Source organism: Aythya marila (genome assembly GCF_965140915.1).
Source record: "Aythya marila genome assembly, contig: HAP1_HAP1_SCAFFOLD_197, whole genome shotgun sequence".
NCBI classification, from domain to species: Eukaryota; Metazoa; Chordata; class Aves; order Anseriformes; family Anatidae; genus Aythya; species Aythya marila.
Window position 1 is genome coordinate 300122 of NW_028137441.1, and position 23274 is coordinate 323395.

At 49.0% G+C, this 23274-nt stretch overlaps 2 protein-coding genes across 2 annotated transcripts in view; both read left to right on the forward strand.

Moving 5' to 3' along the window:
* Positions 1-23274, forward strand: part of LOC309890810 (ATPase family AAA domain-containing protein 2-like) — a gene marked incomplete at both ends in the record, with an annotated part of 91813 nt that overhangs the window by 53866 nt on the left and 14673 nt on the right. The gene's annotated exons all lie outside the window — the stretch shown is intronic.
* On the forward strand, positions 4107-11203 carry LOC309890811 (ubiquitin carboxyl-terminal hydrolase 42-like; the record flags this gene model as incomplete). The annotated part of the gene is made up of 12 exons (XM_082785214.1): positions 4107-4335; positions 5082-5282; positions 5879-5989; positions 6149-6251; positions 6456-6523; positions 6680-6750; positions 7282-7364; positions 8283-8394; positions 8772-8912; positions 9107-9207; positions 9671-9812; positions 10493-11203. 12 exons carry the CDS (start codon positions 4107-4109, stop codon positions 11201-11203), a joined length of 2073 nt encoding a protein of 690 aa, XP_082641340.1.

Below are 23274 nucleotides of genomic sequence, written 5' to 3' on the forward strand. Positions count from 1 at the left end.
GGCGCGGTGCACTCTGCACGAACCTGCAGACAACATCTGTACTCGGTGTCATGCCTACAGACAACCCTTTACTGTTGGGACCTGCATATTTTTCTGTGCATTCAACACAACCCCTTTGGCACAACTAGTTAACCACGTAGCTGCCAGTCCACCACTCAGTTGCACTTGTGAAGAGGAAAAGCTATTTCCGTCTACTGGAGGAGCACATCCTCTAAATGCAAGCTTCACTCAGCTGGTCATTTACTGCAGGACAAGATTTGAAAAGTGTTGTTGAGTTCTGGGTTTCCTGCTTACAGGAAAAATTAAGTGCTAGATCGCCCTCTACTCCGCTTTGTCTGCTGCATTTAATGGAGATTAAACTGATTTCGTTTGCTCCTCCGTTTATGGACAATGAGCTGAAGGAACAGGTACAGCACATTAGCCTGGAATGCCTTCCCTCCCAACCAAAGTAAACTGGAGCTGTAACTAACACAAGCAGAAGCAAGGCTTCCGTGTTTTCAGCTGAATAAAGTTCCAACAAAATCATCCTCTGGGATTTGAAGCTTACTTCACATGACATGCCAACGACTCTTTTCCCTCCATTGTAAAGCGGATCCCTGCTGTTAGTTGCTCTAGAAGCAAAGGAATCATCGGTTTGGTTACCAAATAGCCGCTTCTGCAAACGAGAAGTGTTGTGCTCTCTCTTCCCTTTGAATGACTCCACACTTCTCATCAGCTACTGGATTGCTGACCTAGAATCAGAGAACATCCCAAGGTGGAAAGGACTCCCAATAATCACCAAGTCCAACTCGTGGCTCCACACAGGACCACCCCAAAGTGAGACCCGATGTCTGAGAGCATTGTTCAACACTTGTTGACCTCCGTCAGGCTCGGTGCCATGAGCAGTGCCCTGGGCAGCTGTCTCAGTAGCCAGCCACCCCCTCAGCGCAGCGCCTGAGGCGCACGGGGCTCGGCGGGGCGGCCCGGGAGGGGAGGACGGCGGGGCGAAGTGGCAGCTCCCTCAGAGCCGTCTCCCCGCCGCCTCGGCCGCATGTCGTGGCTTTTTCGTGTCGGGGCTTTTTCATGTCGTGCCCTCGGTCTCTCGCCGTGGGTGAGATGCTGCTCCCCAGCGCGGACCCCTTGCGCGCGGGGCCTGCCCGCGGCGGCGGCGGGAGGGAAACCCCAACCCCAAAGCCCTCCCGGCAGGGAGAGCTCGGGGTGAGGGCCGATCCGGCACCGACAGTAAACACACGCCGGAGGAAACGCTCTGGTTTTAGCCATGAGCAGCGCGGCCAGGTTCACAAGGCGTCACGCTGGAGCTCCGAGTTCGGCGGCGTTCCGAGGCCGTTGTGGCGGTTGTGGAGACGGCCCCGGCTGAGGTGGCTGCTGCTGTCGCTGCTGTCCCCTCTGTCCCTGCTGTTGCCGCTGTTGCCGCTGTTCCCGGACCTTGGAGACCCCCGGCGGCTCCCTGTGCCAGGCCCTGTGGCCCCGGGGAGCTGCCCGCCGCCTCGTCGGCCAGCCCGGCAGCAATCCTGCCAGCACAGAATAGCCCACTGCGTTTCAGGGTAAAGTGACGATTAATTTCTATTTCCTGGCCTGGGTGCTGCTTTCTTCTTTAAGGAAGCTTCAAGGTTAAAGGTTCAACTCAGTTATGTCAGGGTTCAACTCCGTTTCGTGAAGGGGCTCTTGTACGAAAGCTTAAGCTGGGATTGACTCTCTGCTAAGCGGAGGCCAAACGTGGACCTACTGAGAAGCAGGTCCTAAGTGATAACATTTTCTAAAGAGACTGCTAAACACATCTGAAGAGTGCTGCTGCAGAACTCTGAATGGGGGGATAGCAACTGTCTTAAGTGATCTGGAATCTTGAATTTACTTTTCAATGGACAAGAGGTGTGTCTCTCAAGGCAAACAAAGAGAGGAGTAACACCCTCTCTTGTCACTCATGTCAACATAAATTTATGCTCAGAGCGTAGGTGTAGGAACAGCATCGGTATGTATATGGAACATCGGGAGAGGAAGCTCTATCGGTATTTACAGTTTTTCTACTACCTTGCCAGAGAGACGTCATCTCCAAATGAGAAATGGATGTATTTTGAAACAGTGGTGGTGGATCGGATTTCTTCTTTCTAGTGTTAATATTTGCTCTTGAATCGTACTTAATAGCTGGTAACACCTCAATCAGTTGTCAAAAATAAACTTAAAAATGTGTAAGGCTTATCTCATTGGTCAGTATAAAGATCAAGGTCTTCCCTTCCCTTCCCTTCCCTTCCCTTCCCTTCCCTTCCCTTCCCTTCCCTTCCCTTCCCATTTTCCCCAGTATTGTTTTTCTGTTCTCCTTCTCACTGCAGTCTTGATTTTGTTTCTTGTCCCTTAAGTATGTTTCCAATGTGTTGCTGAAACATTTTCCCTTTCAATCCTAAAAAAGGAGCTGTCACTGGTGAAGATCGGAGCTTATCCCTGAGCCCAGGAGCTGTCACCTTAGTCTTCCAGTCGGACAAGGACGACTTCATTTCTCATGTAAATGCATTTGTCAGGTTTGCGTATTGTTTTTTCAGGAATGGAAAGTGTGTATAGAATGGATTTAAAATCAATTTTAAATGTAAAACGTCAAGGCAAAAAAGTTCTAATTACAACCTCTGCACACAATTTGCCAGCTGTGGGACTAGGAGTTTTCTTATTTACTGTGTTTTGTTTAACGTGTCTGAAGTTTAATGGACAGCAATCAAGGCGTGCTAGAAATCTGAAAGCACTTTATGCTTTGTTCTCTCCGTCATTTTGGTATAACAAACTAGCTTATGTTTTAAACCCTCCATGAGGTTAGTGGTTTCCCTAAAGGTAACAAGTCCCTGTGTGCTACAGTAAGACAGTAACAAAACATGAAGTATAGAAGTTCGTCCTGTCATTATTCAGCTTCTGCCTATGGACACACAACTACGCTTATTTAAAGCGGTATCACCTTGAAACCTAATCAGCATTTTAAAAAGGACTTTGTAGCAGTTATTGGCTTTTGTCCTGGAGGGCTGAGGTTTGTTTTGTTTTGTTTTACATTCAGCATTTCCGTTTCTAGCTTACATTCCCCTGTTGTTTTGCATGAGGAAAGCGTGCAACTTTAGAAAGGAGAACGGAAAGAGCTGCTTTTTAGTCTAACTTTTCAGTTTGTCGTAGGAGTTTTAAATGTGGTAGGAGTAAAACACCAGAAGTACTGCTGCCAAAGTTATATTCAAACTCGTCTTTCTTGGAGAAGCAGAAGAAGCCCAGGGAGAAATAAATTTGCAAACATGCTCTTCATGCTCTCCTTTCCGAAGATTTCTCTGAGATATAGCCCATCCTCTGTGGGTTTTGAGGTATATGGTTCCCAGGAGTGAAAAGGAGGGCCAAACATCTCTCCTCTTGGATCTCAGCATGCCAGGGCTTTGGTGTACTGCCACTTACAGCTCCGCTTTTTCACCTGGAAAAAGCGACCGCATGATGTAGACTGAGGAGCCCTCACAGATTAACTTGCTGTCACCAAGTGACGCCCATGAAAGGTGTATTTAAAAGCTAGGCTCATTATAGAATCACAACAAACCCCTCATGACTGGTGCAGTAGACAGTGAGGTAGAGGGTGAGCCCTGGAAAGACAGAAGAAAAGTAGCAGTGAGTTCTGGGTACCTTTGTGCAGACGAAACAGAAAAACGCAGGCAGTGAAGTAATAGTGTTCCGTTACTAATGCCAGCAATAGATAATTGCAACAATTATCTATTAGATCATAGGTGCTAATTAACAGATAATTGCGCAACTCCGGAAATCAATAAATAACTGATTCCCCTCAGAGAATGTCTTCTACATTTTTATATTAAAAAGACTCCAGAGTTGTAATGGATTAAAATCCTACGGAAGGGAAAGAAATGGCATCAGCCACTAGTTCTGCAGAAGCGAAAAGTAATACTGATAGAGTTTAGATGGAAATTTTCACTTTGTGTGTTTAGTTTGGGGATTCTTTTTAAATCATTCATACCAGCGATTTAGTTCTTAAGGCTGTTTCTTTGAGATTAAGTGACAGGACTTCTGTTACTCTTTTCTTCTTGGAGTGCTTCTTGATAGTCTTACGTCAACCAGAACTTCTGTCTCTGTCGCAGATGTGAACAATGACCGTAGCTAAGAAGCCCAAATCTTCAAAGCCTAAAAAGCCCTCTTCAAGGCGGTCTGGCAAATCCAAGAAACCAAGTCCTAAAATACTGATGTCACGCACCGCCAACTGGGGCCGGATAGTGCCTGCAGAAGATTCAAGCCAAGTCTCTGTGGCCCAAGGACGTGGAGGTGCTATTTACTGTAGATCATCTGAAAAATCTAAGGCTTTTGCCCCAAGAGATCTAAGTAAGTGTGCGTTCTATCCTGCCTCCATTGTCTTCAAAGCAAAAGTAGAAAATGCAGTTCTTACTTGTTGCACTGATAGAGAAGGGGACTACTGTGAAGAAAGACTTCAAAAGCGAATCCCCTAAGGCAACTGAAGTGACTGATGTTACAGAAATTAATTTTGATATATTTACAGTCAACAGAGAAATACGGGGAGCTTTTTGTAATGCACAGATTCCTCCATGTCTTTTCTGTTTTGCAGAGAAAAGTGTTTGATTGTTGCTATTCACAGCTTCCATTTTTCACAGGTTTTTTGAAGGATAACATTGCTCAGGAAAAGATCTGGTATCTGTAGGGGTACCGTCATTCCTAGTTCCTAGTTTTTACGTTTTTACCGTATAATTTCAAGTCTAAGTTTGTGGTTTAAGTTATAATAAGGAAAAAAACAGTAGTTGAGTTAATCAGGTTAAAGATTATAGATGGAGAGGAACTTGGCATTAGGTGCTACAAACAGAATGGCAGTTAGCCTTGCCTTAGAAAAATTAAAATGGTTGACTAAAGTTGTTTTTGTTTTTTTTTTTTTTTCCCCAAAACATTGTGTTGACCAGCCAATTTGAATTTGGTGGTATTAAAGCTGTCTGCAATAAGTTTTTCTGGTTTGGATTGTAGCTAGCTCCTCTAGGTGCTCCTGCAGAATAGTATTTTTTTAAATACCTTTCTTCGAAACAAACAAACAAGATCTCTTTTTAAATTTAACTTTCTTGCAGTCGTTAATGATGGAATTGCTCCGCCACAGAGCATTCTTTTTCCACCTGAGAAGATTTGTATGGATTGGCGAGAAACACAAAGTGTTGGAGTTGGCCTGTACAATCTTGGCAACACATGTTTTCTTAATGCTACTCTACAGTGTTTGACCTACACACCCCCACTTGCCAATTACATGCTTTCTCTTGAGCACAGCCAGTCATGTGAGTACTTTCTAACAGTATTTTGAATCTGTTGGATAGCTCTGAAGGTGAAAGAACAGCAGTGATTCTGTGAGATAAGCTTATTTGCCTGATTTTACCTGTAGCAGCTGGCTTTGAGCACTGTATTAGCAGTGGGCTCCGAATAGCATATGGAGTGCAATTAATGCACCATGTTTTATTTAGTTAGTTAGTTATTTGTTTGTTTGTTTGTTTGTTTGTTTATTAAAGGATTATTTATTGCTTCATGGGAATAATGAAGTGCATTGGACAGTAATGCATTTGGTAGTAATTTTAGAGAGTAATACATTTTGCAGCCTGTGGAGTTCACATTCCTGTCAGCCTTTACAACTGCGACTTTGCAGTAGTCTTTTAGATTTCTCATCACAACATGCATTTGAATACAGGCTTAGTGGATATTTTTCTTCTGTCAAGTTGTGTGAAATGAAATGTTACAAGACTGTTGGGACATTGGTATCTTGGGAGAATAGAATGTAGCAAGGAGAGTGGATATTGTATCTATAGTTTAAATTGTACTTAGATGTTTGTAGTTCTGGATATTTCGCTGGACTGGGATGCTTTGCTCTTTCACTCTTCAGGTCGTGAACAAGATTTTTGCATGATGTGCACGATGGAGACTCACATTAACCAGGCCCTGCGTTGCACTGTTGATGCCATCGAGCCTACGCATGTTATCAGTAATCTCAGTCGTAAGTGGCTTCAGATGTGTTTCTTTTCGATAGCTTGTAATCTTCAAATAATTATTTGATGTGTCTAAGTGGTTTTAACACTCCAATGAAGAGAGATTTTAGAAATACAAGAATGATTTCATTTTTAAATGAGGTCAATACTATCATCTTCTTATTTAGGAATAGGACAACATTTCCGTTTTGGCAGTCAAGAAGACGCACACGAGTTCTTGCGCTATACTGTTGATGCTATGCAGGAAGCGTGCTTGAACGGAAGCACCGAGTAAGCATAAACAAGTTCACTTTCATACATTCTCTAGCACCTTCTAGTCCTTTATTTACTCTCAGAAATGATCTCTAGCACCTTTTAGTGCCTTATTTACTATCAGCAACGCAAGTCTACATCATCCTTGGTTTTCATCAAACTCTTTGAAGAGTTAATTCTGTGCCTTAAATCTTCTGAGGTCTGATTATAATTTATTTCCAGATTGGACAGATCTTCTCAAGCTACCACCATCATTCATCAAATATTTGGAGGATTTCTAAGATCGAGAGGTACTTGAAAAAATATTCCTGTCCTTAGAACTGATCTGTGTCTTTTGTCGGTAGTAAAGCAGTCTGTAGTTTGTCTAAAGTAGTATCTGTCAACAACTTGAATTTGGACAGTTAGTCTCCTTCACATAATGTTAAGCATTTATATTTTGTTTCCAGTGAAGTGCTTGAATTGCAAAGCAGTTTCGGATACGTATGAGGCATTTCTTGATATCACTTTGGATATAAAGGTAAGATGTTTTCTAAATATAATTCATGATGTTTAAGTACATGCATAACTTTCTAAATTAAACTTGTTTAACTTAAAAAACCAAACCACATATAATGTTAAAACGTAAGAGCTTGGTGGTGCTAAGGAAGTGGATTGGACTTTGTCCTTCCGTGGAACCCATGTAAATAGTCTCCACATTTGCATTGGGTTTAAGGGGAAAGAATTCTCTTTCTGCAAAAATTATAATGCTGTCATACTTCTTTGTTGTTCTACCTCAATATACATCTAATTGTTAGACTGATGAATTTGTCCCCAGTATTGATGACAAAGCACACTGTAGATGCTGTCTAGGCTACTGGAAAAGTATTTGTTCCAAAGTCAAATGCCTTCCAGGTGAGGTCAATGCTGAGCATGCTCTTTCTGCCTCCTTCTTCACAGTGCTCCTAGTAGATCGCTTGAGTATGTTAGTAAGATTCTCTTATAAACTACTAGTATGTCTCTGGAATTCTGAATTACGGTGACTTTGCGCTCTTCTTTCTCGCTGCTCTAGGCGGTTTCGTCTGTTAGCAGAGCTCTGGAACTCTTTGTGAAACCTGAAGAGCTGGATGGAGAGAATTGCTATAAATGTAGCGAGTAAGATTTTGACGAATTAGGTCTTAATCCTAGATGTCAGTTTTCTATGTTGCATGACTCTGTTGGACTACCTCTAAACTTTGGATCTACTTACAAGTTTTGTGGAAGTTTATAAAAGACTTGGATTTTTGTTTCCTTGGAGGGGGGAAGTCTTGTTCATAGGCATTCCCTATGGGTTTGCAATTCTCTGGCTTGTATTTTGCCATCAGAATTCAAAAAGAGCTACTTTTGTTCTTTCTATTTATTAGCTCTCGACAGTACTTTTCTTGATGTAAACTGCCCAGTTTCCGTTGTTCTCTGGGCTAGTGGCTAATTTTCACTGCTTACACCGTAGGTCCTACCTTGGAGCGGGCAATGTGTCAAACTGAACTATTTTGTTTCAAAGGATGGCAGATGGTTTCAGTGTCTTTCCAGACAAGCTCAGTACATGAAGACTTCCTACTGTTAAATGTCTCCCTCCTGTAGAATGACCATGTGCTTCTGTTGTATTTTTGATGTTGATAGTCGACCTATGTTGGAGATTATTTGCAATTTCTAGCCCTGGGGACCAAGGCTCTCTCGTTCCGCTTTCAGTATTTGTCTTTCCCTTGAAAGCTGAAAGAATGTATCCAGGATTGGAGTTCAAATAGCCACTTTTGTAGACCAAGAAATGGTACCTTGCCATCCAACCTGGTCATACCCTTTTGTGAGAGATTCCTGTTCCCGCTATGCTCTGAGTTGTTGGGAAAATTGACCTTCTTCTGTGTATTAACAAACCTGACACGCAGTGCATGGGTTTATGAAAAGAAAAAAGACCAACCTATTATGCAAGTAAATATCATTCAAATAGCATAGGCATGCGTGAGACATTAAAAGGAGTTTGTTTTGGGGGCGAAAAAAGAAGATGCCTTCAAACACTTATCTCTGCTTGGTTTTAAGGTGTAAAAAGATGGTTCCTGCATCCAAGAGATTTACCATACACCGTTCTTCCAAGGTTCTCACAATATCACTGAAAAGATTTGCAGATTTCACAGGTGGAAAGATCAACAAGGTATATTTACCACTGTAATGCAACTATATCATTGTGTAATGGGACATCCCCCAAAGCTGAAAGTTGTTAATATTTTCAGACAATAATTGTAGACTAACGACTATGGCTTATTCTTTCTCTTAATATCAATAAAGTTCCCGCTTGACAAGAAGCATATGCTTTCCTCTGAGAAGGCTGATTCATCAGGAAACAGTTCTCTGCAACTTCTAGTCTTAACCGTTGTTTATGGGAAGACTTATTTGTAGTGAATCAAGAAATATATTCTAGAAATATATTCTGGAAATCAATTCTAGTCTGTGTTTTTTGGAAGTGTTTTTCTCTGGCTAGTCCACGAAGTACTCTGGGATAATTTTTCTATCTTCTTGATGTCTCTTTAGGAGGTGAAATATCCGGAGTATTTGGACCTGAGAGCCTACATGTCGCAGTCAATGGGAGAACCACTGCTCTATGCCTTATACGCGGTGCTGGTACATCACGGTGTCAGCTGTCACTCAGGACACTATATATGCTATGTAAAGGTAGAAGTCAACAGCATTTCTAACAGGGTAAAGGTTGTGCTGGCAAACCAATTAAAGCATGACTAGCAGCTACTGTTTCTAGGGAAAAAGATTTCATTATATTTTTATTTGACACATGTGTATTTTGTTCCTATCCGTGATTTCAACTGGAAAACGTGCAATTCACCTAAAGAAATCATTGTCTTTATTTGCAGGCTGGTAATGGACTTTGGTATCAGATGAATGATGCTAAAGTAGTGCATACTGACATTAAAAGAGTTCTTGGTCAGCAAGCTTACATACTTTTTTATATCAGGTAATAACAAATTTTAAAATGTGTTCAGAAGAGATTTACTTTCCTGTTATTGATATTTTTCTGTTTTGCAAGTGTTTTTCTTGCTGTCCCGGGAGAAGATTATTATTTGTCTAATTCAGTTCTGTCTAACCTGAAATTCTCTGTGTCGTTTATTATCTTTTGTTGCTTGGCCTTAAACTGCAGCACTTGTGTAAATTGCTATCTATGTGTTATCTGTAGCTGGCTACTTTAGAGAAGGAGAGAAATGAAGGTCATCTGTGGTGTAAGAATGAATTATTGCTCTGCAAGTGATAGTCTTAGTAGGAAGACTGTTCTCTACTTTTCAGTCTGTAGTCTTGGCGAAGCCTTCTGTAGAGAAGGCTTCCATATCGTATGAGCTGTTCCTCTAAAATGATAGGATGGGATTTAATCCAAGAGTAGGCTGAAAGAAAAACTAAACTACGATCACTGCTCTTTTCTGAAGGCGCTATGATTTGACACTTGGAGAACGTGCGTTTTACTTGCCAGCACCATCTTATCCCTGTTCATTCCCTCCTGGTCAGCAGGGGGCTAATAGTAAGCAGGCTGGATTTCTGGGACCACGACTTCTTCCTCATATGATTAAGGTAATTCAGGGAAGCGGGAGGGCAGATAACGGCACCAAACTGCTAGTGGGTTTGGGGTTTGGTGTGGGGTTTTTTGTTTGGTTTTCGGCATCTTAGTTTTGTTTTCCTTCCCACGCTGCAGCTTTCTTCACAGCCCTCATGCTACAGCCAGAGTCATTCAAACAGTGGTTACTGCTAAATTGTGCAGCCATGCGACTCCATTACTTTATAGCTCCAAGACAGCTTTCTAAAGCACAGAGAGCTACGCTCTTTGACAATTTAAGCAGAGTGTACTAATCCTCAAATCATTTAAAAGAGGACTTGTTTTTCCTATCCTCGTCACTTTAGCTAAGACAGGGAAAACTAAATGTCTTATTCCTGAGCACCAGAACGATTACTTCAGGCTTTTCAGGGTATGTTTAAAGGGGAAAATAAATATATTTGGGAATAGCAGCAGGTAATGTTAAGTTGCTTGGCTGTTTTTCAAAGATGATGTTAATTTGATACCAATCTGCAGTAAACCAAAAGCAGGAATTGAATACGCTTATTGGACTTGCATTTATCCTTAAAGGGCAGTGTGTTTTTCTTTTTAGGTGTTAAGACCATTTGTAGAAACACTCAGTAGGAGAGTTTTGTGTTTCAAAATGTTACATGCAGTGTTTGCGTTAATCCATCTTGCAATTTCTTCTTTTTAAATACAGAATTCAAGCCGTTTAAATGGAAATGGATCCATAAAAGAGGACACAAAGACCACTGGTGTCACCCTAAAAAGGCCATCTTCAGCACCACCAATGGCCTGTGTTCAAAACCAGGCAATTACCAGGCCTTCAATGACTGATACGTCAAGAAAACAGAAGATCACCATCAGTATTCACAATAAATTGCCTGCTCGTCAGACTGTGTCACAGCCTGACTGTCTTAGCAGTGCTGTGGAGGATGAAGATCTCTACCAGGCTGTTCCTTCATCCACAATTACAAATTCGGTAATGCAAATGAAGCAAATGCAAACAAACAAAAAAGTTTCTGATGAAATTTTTGTGGAGCCAACAGTGAATGAAAATCCTAAACTCAGCTCTGATAACACAGTCCCTTATGGTGCAGAATCTTCAGGAAAATCTGAGGAGGAGTCAAAGGGCTTATTTCAAAGGAATTGCAATGCAATGTCCTCTAATGGAATTTTGGTTGGAAAGGTAGTCCGTACATTGCAGCATTCCAATTCTTCCTGTCAGAATGCTGACAAAGGAAGATCCCAGCATGAGCTGCCAAAAACAGATTCACTAAATGGTGCTATTAGGTTAGTTACTGAATCTAAAGAAAACGGACTGAAACTTGATGATTCCACTTGCCGAGTTGAACCTGTTAAACCTTCTGAGATGTTCTTTTCTAAAACAAATGGATTGCTTGAAACATAGATTTGCTCCATCGAGAATTTCTCACCTACGATGTATTCGGGAGTGTTTATTGTGTTCCTAATTCAGGTGAAATACTGAGAAAACACAGCACACATGTGATCGTAAGACTTTGTGGTATTATCCCCTTAGAATTTGCAGACCTGAGCTTACATTAGAACTTGTCAACTTAAGCTCAGCTGAGATAAAAATTCCTAAGTTTCCTAAAGTAGATTTTGGGGGGTGAGTTGGGGTTATCTTTGAAGTGTAGATAATGCATACAACTGACAGCGGTCTTGCTTACCATTTAATGGAGACATTCTGACAAGACTAGTCCTCAGTACTACTACAAATAGTATTTTTTTGTCTGCTGACTTGTGCGTTTTAATTGCAGATGCCTGGAGCTATGCCTTCAGTCAATCGAGAAGTCATCACGGAGTCCTTCAGAGCCAGCCAGCTGAACAGCTTGTCAGAGGAAATGAGGTAAAATGAGCACAGTCTGATTAAGACAAGACTTTATGGAAGTTCGTTACAGTTTTATCTGTCTACTAATAGTATTTAATGGAAGGATTTAAATTAGTACAATTCCATACTGTGTGTCCAGTGTCACGAACAGAACTAATGATCAGCACTGAGCATATCACTCTGATGCAGGTTGGTGCCTCAAGGAGAACTTGTGTTCCTTTATAGAATGTTTTTCCATTTTTCTCCACTGTCTGGAGAAACACTGGCTGTTCCCCGCTCGCCCCTATGCCTTTTTTCTCAGAGCAGCAGGTGGAAGGAGACAGATGCGTTTGCTTTTTTAGTGCAATGGCTTCAGAAGCAAGAGGGGAAAAAGCACTTTCTCTGGGAGCTGAAGAAGGTGTCCTAATCACAGGAGAGGTTTCTAAATGGCATATCTTTGCGAGCGTTCCTGTAGTCCGGAGGTTTTTGTTTGTTTGCTCGACGTTGGAAGGTTTTACTCTTAATATTCACGTCCTTCAGCAGAAGTGAGAAATGGGTTTTTATTTTATGCAGTGTTGCGGAACCTCCGAAATCTCCTGGGAATGATGAATACCTCGCCCAGTACCAATGTGATGACCGTGGAGACAAGGAGAAACCAAGAAGATCAAAAGAACGTGACCTCATTTCAAAAGAAAATGTTTTGTCCGGCAAAGACTCTTCTGAGCCTGGTGAGAAATTGCGGCAAACTTCCTCTCTCGAGTCTGACACTGAATGTAGCTCTAAAAACCTTTCCTCCTTAGCTATTGCAGATAGACGCCAAGATACAAAGGACAAGACTAAAACCACTGAGAAAGAGCATTACCGAAGCAAGAGGGAACATGCTCCTAGTGAAGAGAAGGAGAGTCAAAAAGCAGGTCCTTCCAGCAAGAGGAGGTGTTCTCTGAGCGTGGAATTTGTTGAGCAAAAGAGTCACAAGCAGGAGTACTGGGAGGGAAGCAGGTACAGATCTTTCCCTCGTGAAAGAAACAGCCCTGAGAATGGCAGAAGAGCAGTCAAATATTCAAAGTACAGATCTGGCAGCGGAGGAAGATCAGAACAAGGTAGCAATAGGTACAACCGATCCAAAGGGGAAAGAAGTTGGAGCAGAGAAAGATACTATCGAGACGAAGCACGGAGATGGGAAAGATGTGGCTATTACAAGGATTACTATTCACCTCATGCGACAGGAGACAGTAGAGAGAGAAAGTTCTCTCACGGCGATTCAGCCTTTGACAGATCGACTGCAACTTACTACAGCAGGTCACATAAGCATTATCATTACAAAAGCGGATGGCCTCACGGTTCCCTCTTGAGAGAGGAAGATGTACGTCGCTTTGGCACACCCCGAGCAGACTTGCATCGTTGCTCGGTACCTCAGCAACATTCCAGAAGACATTCTCGTGAAAGACATGCGCTTCCACCTGTGTCAGCTCATTTGGAGAACTGTCGCCAGAAAACTGAAACAGAAGGAAACAGAAAAAGAAAATATACCCGTGCAGAAGGTAGTGAAAGTGAAATAGAAAGGAAAGACAGAAAGATAGAAAAGGAGCTTGTAGGTGGTGAAAAAAATGCAAAAATATCACAAGTTCTGGAAGAAAAAGAAGTCTAAGGATAAAGATGGAGAGAAGGATTCCAAGTAAGCAAGGATTCCAGCATACTCCGCATTTTTTATCCTAATTCTTTTCTGGGTGCTTCTCATGTCTTCCTTTTTTTTTTTTTTTTTTTTTTTTTTTTTTTTTCCTGGTGGTTTCTAAGTTATTTAGATAGCACCAGCTGGCTGGGGATCATGTTGTTAGGTTGATCAGTGAAGACAGGAAAGCTCTTGCTGAATTGTGTCAGAGCACTAGCTTTGGACCACATAGTTCGAATCACATCCGTACACCATTCCAGATTAGGTTAAAAGATTTTTTCTGCTTGCACGTATTCCAGAGCTAGCCGTTGTTAATGATCTGTGTACAAACCAGGACCTATGGTCCTTCAATCTGACGGCTTAAGTTTGCTGCATCTAAAGTAAGTTGCGTGTGCACAAAGCACCACAAAATAGCTGACATGCTGCAAATCATCACCTGTGGTAAAATAAATCAGGTTTCATATAGGCAACAAGTGCCACATCTTTTTTTCCCTTTTTAACTTGCATGTTTCTTTCAGACTTCATGATTTGTGTTTCTGTGCGCTCCGCTTTGACAATGCCAATCGCAAGCGTAAGAAAAAGAAGAAAAAGGAGAAGAAAAAGAAGAAAAAGGAGAAACACCAGGAAAGCAAAAGGCTCCTTGGAACACTTAGATCCTCGTTTCCAGAAGATAACGCGGGAGAAGAAGGAAGAATCCCATCCTCCAGATGGCTCTTCATGTGAATAATGCAGAAGTGAGAGCAGTAAACAACCTTACAAGGAAGGGAAGACTTCCAGTGCAGGCGAAAGCAAGAAATACTGCTCCATCGCATCCAACGACTATACTAAAGGTAAGCGGCCGCAGCGTGTGTGAGGAATTCCTTTTATATTAATCTCGAGATTATTTCAAACAGTCTTGAAGTGCTTGATGACTTAACAGTCTGCAGATTTATTATCAAATCAAAAAAAAACCCCACTTGGTAGACTATTTTTTTCCCAGTTTTGAATGGCCACTAGGAAAGAAGGCCTGAAATAAAGAGGTTAAAGGCAAATGGTTTTGCATTCATGCAATCTGTCCCATTATCAAGAACAAAATTAGGGACTGAACGGAGGTCTTTCAAATTCCAGTGTTGCAAAAATGGACTTTTTACGATACTAATGTCAAAAGAATCCTGATTGTACTAGACTGGAAGTATCTCTTCTAGCTGAAAAATCAGGAAGAGCACAGAAGAAAATGCCTCTGCTCTACTGCTCTTCGGGCTTCAGTGAATTCTCTGGCCAGCAGATGGCGAACTCGTTCTCTCTAAACCAGTCCAAAGTAGAGGAAGAAAGTCAACGTCTTGCATGCATTACACAAGTGCGGGGCATGGGGATCCCTGGGCTATATACGTGAAAGAGATGTTCGTTGATAAATACAGCAGTACCCGCCCCACTTGGATACACTGCTTGCAAGGTAAGCAGGATAGGAGGGCTGTGCAAAGCAATTCTGTTAAATTGAGGAATTCAAGTATTTCGTCAAGCCTGAAGATACTAATTAGTTTCCTTTTGGGGAAGGTCAGTCTTTCAAAGCAAAGAAAAAATGTCTCTTAAGCAGGATTTTCTGAATGGTGGAATCTAATCTGAAAAAAGACCACTTCCACACGTTAATTATTTGCTGGTTTATTATTTTTAATTTTCTACTGTATTGAACCTCTTAAAGAAGCTAGGGACAGACTAGGAGCAACGGAGGACTTGTTAGAGTGCCTTTTAAACCGGAATCATGTTCCTTTGAATAAATGAACAAGGATAGCTAGTGACAATTTGTGATTTAAGGAAATTGCAGATACGTGAGAGAAAGAGCAGCATTAAAGCAGTTAAATTCCTGCATTCCTAAGTGCTCTCTCTAGCAAGTTAGTGAACGCTTCTGTTCTGTGGCTAGGATTTGGTCAGCTTTGATCACTAGTAAACCAAGGATGCCGTCCAGTCAAACCTTCATATGACTGTAACTTACCTAAGGTCAACCGTTTGCTATCAAAGCAGGTAGCTTGGTCCTACTATTCTGTACAGCTCACCAATTTTAGCATAGAATTCAAATGTAGTCCGTTTAATGGGAGGACTTTGGAAGCCGCCTTCTCCAGTCAGTTCAGATGTCGGCGAGGGGCTGGTGAGCCGCTGGGACGGAACCCCCGTTGCCCGGGTTCCCCAAGCAACCGCCCCACTCTCCAGCCACCATGGCAGGTCCAGCAGCCGGCTCCCGCTCCTCCCGGGGCTGCGGCCCTGCTGGCGAGCCCAGCGCCCCAGAGCTCAGCCCAGCGCCCTTTTTCCCACAGAGGGTTTCCCCAGACGGCTTCCGCGGCTTGCGCAGACGCAAAACTCCCCCTTCGTCGTCCCAGCCGTGCCGCCAACGGTGGCTGCCTGGCTGCTGCCCTCCCTCCCCGGAGCGACGGCGCTGCCCTTGCAGCCCCCGCAGGTACCCACCCTCCCCTCCGCGCTGCCCCAGGCCACCGTCTGGCACGTGGTGCCGGGGGTCCAGGGGCAGGTGCTGCAGCTCCCCGCCGGGGTGCAGCTGCCACCTGGGGGGCACCTCCCAGCCCAGGGGCACCACCTGCAGCTTGGGCAGCTCCCCGCCGGGGGGCAGCTCCCTGCTGTGGGGCAGCTCCCCGCCGTGGGGCACCAGCTGCAGCTGGTGCAGCTCCCCGCTGTGGGGCAAAACCTGCAGCTGGTGCAGCTCCCAAGCATGGGGCACCAGCTGCAGCTGGTGCAGCTCCCCGCCGGGGGGCAGCTCCCCCACACCGCTCCTCCCTGTGCCCCCGTCCATCAGTGGGGACAGCCCATGGTGACGGGGACACTGGTACCCCACCATGCGCTGGGGCTGGGGCCCAGGGCCGTGCTCCATGGGGAGCTCCTGCACCCCGCAGGCACCTGCCTGTTGCAGGCCCCCGCCCAGCGCAACCCCCCGCCACCCCTCGTCCCGGGGCCTCCGCTGCGGGGGCAGGCGCTCCCCACGCCCCGCACCCTGAGCAGCAGCCGGGGGCAGCTGCCGGAGCCCTGCTTGCACGCCGTGGGGCTCAGCGAGGACCAGGGGCCCCCGCTGCCCGGCCCCACTGCCCCCAAGCCTGCCCAGGCTCCAAGGACCGCCAGCACCCAGACGGCGACGCCTGACGGTGAGTTTGGGGCTGGCACAGCCGGCCGCTGGGCGCCCCACACCCAGGGGCCATGGGAAAGCTGACATCGCCCGTCTTGGGGGATTTTCTTGCTTCGTCCTCAGCGGCGACAGCCCCGCAGGTGCCTGAGGAGCCCCCGCAGCTGCCCGAGCTGGGCCCTGATGCCTTTGCCGAGGCCTTTCCAGAGCTGGCAGGGGACAGCCAGCAGCTGCAGCACATGCAGGACGAGCTCCTGGCCGACCTGGACATCCCCATCCCCGGCATGGAGGAGCTGCTCAGCTGGCTCGATGCCGTGGAGCCCCAGGACGCCTTCCCCGATTTGCCCAGCAGTCCTGCCCTCAGCCGCTTCCTCTCGCAGCTGCCCGACCTCTGCGAGGACATCGAGGAGCCGAGCACGCAGGGACTGGAAGCCACAGGAGCCCTCGGTGAGGTCCCCTCAACCCCTGGGCTGCGCCCCGAGAAGCTTGAGGGTGGGCTGTCGCTGCAGTCCCCCGTCGTGCCAGCAGTGAGCCCCCCGCTCAGCCCTGCAGCCAGTCCCCTGCCCAGTGCGCTTAGGAGCCCCCTACCCAGTCCACCCCTGAGTCCCCCCAGGAGCCTCCCTGACACCCAGTTCCTCAGTGCCCTTAGTAGACCCCTGCCCCAACCCCCCCAGCGTTCCCTCAAGACCCGCCCCAACCCCAAGGTCCCCAGTGCCCTTAGTAAACCCCAGCCCAAATCCCCCCCGAGTTCTCCCAAGAAACGCCCCAACCCCAAGGGTCGCAGTGCCCTTAGTAGACCCCAGCCCAAATCCCCCCCGAGTTCCCCCAAGAAACGCCCCAACCCCAAGGGCCGCACTGACCATAGGAGACCCCTGCCCAAACGCCCCCTGGGTCCCCTCAAGAGCCCCCCGCCTGCCCCTGCGTCCACCGGCACCAAGCGGGGGGCCAAGCGCCCTGCGCCCAGCAGCACCCCCGGGACAGCGCAGAGCTGCCAGCACAGGAGGCCGACGACAGAGAACCCCCCCGGCAAGGAGAGGAAGACGCTGCTGGGCCAGGCTGGCCAAGGCCGCAAGAGACCGTGCCAGGGGAAGACGGGTGGCAGCAGCACGGTGGCTGGCAGCAGCAGGGAAGCAGGCAGCAGCGGGCAGCAGCTGGCGATCAACAGCACCACGGCACCCAGCAAGAGAGCGCGAAGCCCAGGGGCTGCAGGGGGGCAAGGAGCAGCGGCGCCACCTCCCCGCAGAGCGCGGCTGCTGCCGGAGACTCCGAGTGGGGAGCCCCGTGCCGTGCGGCCCCAGGACAGGCTCTGTCCCCAGGCCAGCGGGGCCAGGACGCTGCAGCGCCAGCAGCCGGGGACAAAGACCCCCAGCGAGACTTTGCAGCCGCTGGGGGCCAGGGCCAAGGCGCTGGGGCCAGCGTGCCAGCTGGCCTGTGTGCAGCCGCAGCCCACCTCCAGCAGCCCCAGCAGCATGCCCAGCGCCCCGCCGACAGTGCCAGGCTCCAGCTACCCGTGACCGACCTCGGGCTTCTCCTCGACGGCCCCCGCAGCACCCAGGCAGGCACAGAGACCTCTGCAGGCACCTGCTCCAGCTTCAGCCACGCTCCTCAGCCCTTGCCCCTCTCGCTTGCCCTCTCCCCTCTCTCGTGCTGGAGCTAGGGGATGGGCTTGCCACTCACAGGGATGGCAACAGCGCCAATGGCAAATGCGCGCGCGCCTCACCCAGGAAGGTGGCAATGGCAAGCTGGGGAGATGCTGGCAGCAGCTGGGCTGGGAAAGCTTGGCCATGGCAACTGCTGCTTGGGACACCAAAGGGCTGAGAGACAAGACTTGCTTCTTCTTTCGGGGCATTGCTCTTCTTTCCTGCCTTCTGGATTAAATTCCTCTCCTTAGGTGGTCACTCAGCAAGGCCTCTGCCTGCAGAGCACTTCTTCTTGCACTGGCATGCCAAGGGGATAAGAACTGGGAGGTCTTTGGGATAGCAAATGATCAGTGGGATGGGAAGTGATGATGGGGATAGCAATTCATTGGAATGGGACAAATGGGTTTTATTTGTATTAAATTTAAATTTTTAAATTTTCATTTAATTTATTGGTTTTCTTATTTATTTAATTAAATCCACTTTATTGACTGTGTTGTACGGTATGGCATTGTTTTATTATTATAAAATTATAAGTATTTAATAGTATTAAATATTTTTATATATTAATATCTTATAAACTGTAAGTATCATTATTTATTATTTTGTTGGTTTTTATTCCTTTTCTACCCTATTAAACTCTCTTTATCACAACGCACTGGTTTGGACTTTATTTTTCCTTCCGAGTCGTTCTGGATTCACTCCGGATGGGGGGACACTAGCGAACGCCTGTGTGCTTCAGATCCAAGGTCACCTTTGCCCTCATTCAAGATACATATTTGCATCTGTTGTTGTGAAACAAAATTAACAACAGGAACAATAAAGTTACCTACTTGCTAGCAGCAGCTCTACATTTGCTGGGGTCTGCTCTGTGCATTTTGAAGACCATTCCATGCTCTTCAGCCCCTTCAGGAGGAAATGTATGGTTCTAGGAAAATGCGTCTTGACCTGATGCAAAGCTGTGACGCAGCCTGCAGCTGCTGCAAGCCCTGGCATTTTACCTGCAGCCCCTCCAACAACTCTGATGTTCCCTGCATCGACTTCAACCACTGCGGCAGGACCTGAGGCCCCTCAAAGCCTTGTCACACACCCTGCAGCCCCTCCAGCCCCTGGCATGTTCCCTGCAGCCCCTCCAAGCCTGGCACAGGCCCTACAGCTGGCTCCGGGGACGACCCCGTTGCTGTCTCAGGCACCAATACACACAAGGGGAAGGAATGCATGCAGAAGTCATCTCGTTTCGGAAGGGCAGAAAGTCCTCCCAAGAAGGGGAAGGAGCAAGAGGAAGGCGAGGCAGCCTACCCCAAGGTAGGGCCATCCCAGGGCACAGGAGGCTGTTGGAAAGGAGATTAGATAGAAAAGCAGCAGGAAGCAGGTGATCCCCATCCCTGGGCGAGCTGCGAGCCATGGGACAAGATTGCAGCTGTCCTCCAGGTGAGCACATTGTCAGCTGGCTGCTGCGCTGCTGGGATAGCAGCTGCGGGAGCCTGGCAGCAGAGGGCAGGGAAGCCAAGCAGCTGGGATCCTTCTCCGGGGAAGGGGGCGCTGAGAAAGCGCTTGCAAACGGGGCACAAGCCCTCAGCCTCTGGAGGCGGCGCCTGTGAGGCGTGAAGGAAAGGGATCCCTTCTGGGAAGATGCTGTGGGCTTGCTGAGGCTCGAAGAACAGACGGTGCTGGCTGCTACCAGCGTGCTGCAGCAGCGGCAAGACAGAGCCGTGGTGGTTTTCCTCAGCTGGGCAGCTGAGCTCCAGCACAAGCGCTCTCTCCCTGCCCCTCCTCCAACGCCAAGGGGAGAAAAGAGGCTGGCAAGGGCTCAAGGGCTGCCAGAAGGACAGGGAGATCACTCCACAAGGAGCGTCACGGGCAAAGCAGGCTCAGCACAGCCTGTTCCAGTCCAGCCCGGGGCCTGCTCCTGCGGGGGCTCTCCACAGGCCGCGGCCTCCTCCAGGCCACAGCCACCTGCTCCACCGGGGGCTCCTCCAGCCACAGGGGGGCTGCAGCGTGGAGATCTGCTCCACGGGGGACCCATGGGCTGCAGGGGGACAGCCTGCTCCACCAGGGGCACAGCCTGCTCCACCAGGGGCCTCTCCCTGCACAGGCCGCAGGGGAACTGCTGCTGGGAGCCTGGAGCACCTCCTGCCTCCTGCTGCACGGACCTTGGGGGCTGCACAGAGCTTTCTCACTCCTCCCTGAGCCACACGCTGCTGGGCAGCAGCTTTTGTTCCCTTTCTTAGATGGGCTCTCCCCCAGGCGCAAACATCATCCTTTTGCTCTGCGTTCTGGGCAGCAGCGGGTGGGTCGCTCCTGGAAGGAGCCTCCTGGAAGCGGCCCTGAGCTCCCATGGGGCAGCTGCTGCATTCTCCTCACAGAGGACACCCCTGCAGCCCCCCGCTCCCACAGCCTGGCCACGCAAACCCAAGCCAAGACACCGAGCGAGCCTCCCTGATTGCCAGCCAGCAGCTGGCTCAGCCTGGGACCCCAGGCCAGTGCCCACAAGACTCTCCTGGGCCTTGAAAAGCAAGCCTTGTGGGGACGGAGCACCCACAAAGAACAGACTCACACAACAGGACTCCTTGCCAACACCGCCTCACAGACACCTGGGCCTTGAGCAGGTAGCTCACCTTGAGCGAGCTCATTTCCTTCCCAGTAGCTGAAATGTGCCGTTTCTTGGGAGTCTGGGGGCTATAGCGTGCTGCTGAGAGGGATGTTGGAGCTCCTGCAGGGCAGTGCTTCCACTAAGGCAAGGCCTTTTCTGCATCTTCTACTGCCCTGCAAGCGAGGATGCTTGGGGCACACAAGAAGCTGGCAGGGGACACAGCTGCAGGGAATGCAGGGATTCCTAAAGTCATAGCCAAATACAAGAAAGACAGGAGGACGTGATCCTTTTGATATAAAGGAGCTGGGTTTTGGGTCAAAATCCATCCCTTTTTCTATCCCGCAGACCCCCAAGGGCGTAGGACAGCAGCACTGCAGGGCAGCAAGAGATGCTGTGCATTTCTCTCGTCCCCCTCAGACAGCCACTGGGTGACGATGGTGCCAAGTGTCTGGAAAGAGACCTTGCTTTCTCAGGCCCAGGTGTCCAGCTGCACACCAAGGCCGTCCCTGGCTTCCAGACGCGGTTGCCAGGCCCAAGGCCGAGCTCCCCTGCGAACCCCCAGCCCAGCAGACCTTGCTCCTGGCATTGTGGAGCAGCCATTTCACGGCAGCCTTTTCTCCTGGCAGTCAGCTTAGCGCCGAATGCTCTGTCACTGGGACGCCTGAGAGCCATGGGAGCTCAGCAGAGAGTCACTGTCAGCTTGGAGCTCACAAAGGTGGGTGGCCGCAAGTGCCCTGAGCGTCCAGCTCGCATTGAGGACTGGTGCTGGCACTCGAGGCGTGGAGGTCGGCATGGTGCAATGGGAGACGCCACTGTCCTGCTGGTGGGACAAGAGACACTGATGTGCTGCTGCTGCAGGAGGAGACTTGAAGGTGCTGCTGCTTAGAGGTGCTGAGGAGCGGGCAGCCTCCTTCGTGGTGGCTGAGCTGAGCATGCTCCTGTTCATTAGTACTCTCCCCTTCCTATGTTTTTCCTAAGGTGGAGAGAGAGAAACGCACAGATCTCTTTCTTTCCCGGTAAGAAATGGAAGAGCCTCGTATCTACATATTTGCCAGATTCATCCTAGCACCCTTGGGACTGGGGATCTGTGTTGATCTGTAATAAAGAGCAATCATCAGCACAGCAAATCCCCGTGACCTTGTGTCTATCAGCATCGTCCAAATCCCTCTCTAGAGCTGTAGGCTGGCCAAGCTGTGTGTTGGATGGTGAAGCTGGGAAACGCTTGGGATGGGGAAGGCTGAGTGGGCCGAGAAATCCTTGCTGGGATGGGAAGGTTTCCTTGGCGTGGAAAGGCATTGGGCTAGGAAATGAGAGAGGTGGGAAATGTTCCCGGGCTTTGAAAGCACTGGGAAGCAAAAGCATTGGGATGAGCAATCGCTCCTGGGATGGGAAAACATTGGGATGGGAAGTCTTGAAAGGGGTGGGTAACATTCGCTGAGGAAGGAAATACTTGGAAAAGTCATCCAAGAGAGGGAAATTCTTTGGGACGAGATCTCTTTGGATGAAGAAACGCTTCGTGTTGATGGGAAATCTTTTGTCTGGGAATCTGTTCTCATGTGAACTTGTCAGGATGGGAAATGACCATGAGGATGAAAGCTGGTCCTGGCATGGGAAATGCCAGGGAAAAGAGGCGGTGTGGAAGCGTGGTGGGCATGGCAAGTGCTGCGTGGGAGGGCAAGCCTGCTGGGGATGGCCAAGTCTTGCGCTGGGCAGCCTGCTTGGGTCCAAAGCCTGCAGTCCTCCCCAAGATGTCGGCGAGGGGCTGGTGAGCCGTTGGGACGGAACCCCCGTTGCCCGGGTTCCCCAAGCAACCGCCCCACTCTCCAGCCACCATGGCAGGTCCAGCAGCCGGCTCCCGCTCCTCCCGGGGCTGCGGCCCTGCTGGCGAGCCCAGCGCCCCAGAGCTCAGCCCAGCGGCCTTTTTCCCACAGAGGGTTTCCCCAGACGGCTTCCGCGGCTTGCGCAGACGCAAAACTCCCCCTTCGTCGTCCCAGCCGTGCCGCCAACGGTGGCTGCCTGGCTGCTGCCCTCCCTCCCCGGAGCGACGGCGCTGCCCTTGCAGCCCCCGCAGGTACCCACCCTCCCCTCCGCGCTGCCCCAGGCCACCGTCTGGCACGTGGTGCCGGGGGTCCAGGGGCAGGTGCTGCAGCTCCCCGCCGGGGTGCAGCTGCCACCTGGGGGGCACCTCCCAGCCCAGGGGCACCACCTGCAGCTTGGGCAGCTCCCCGCCGGGGGGCAGCTCCCTGCTGTGGGGCAGCTCCCCGCCGTGGGGCACCAGCTGCAGCTGGTGCAGCTCCCCGCTGTGGGGCAAAACCTGCAGCTGGTGCAGCTCCCAAGCATGGGGCACCAGCTGCAGCTGGTGCAGCTCCCCGCCGGGGGGCAGCTCCCCCACACCGCTCCTCCCTGTGCCCCCGTCCATCAGTGGGGACAGCCCATGGTGACGGGGACACTGGTACCCCACCATGCGCTGGGGCTGGGGCCCAGGGCCGTGCTCCATGGGGAGCTCCTGCACCCCGCAGGCACCTGCCTGTTGCAGGCCCCCGCCCAGCGCAACCCCCCGCCACCCCTCGTCCCGGGGCCTCCGCTGCGGGGGCAGGCGCTCCCCACGCCCCGCACCCTGAGCAGCAGCCGGGGGCAGCTGCCGGAGCCCTG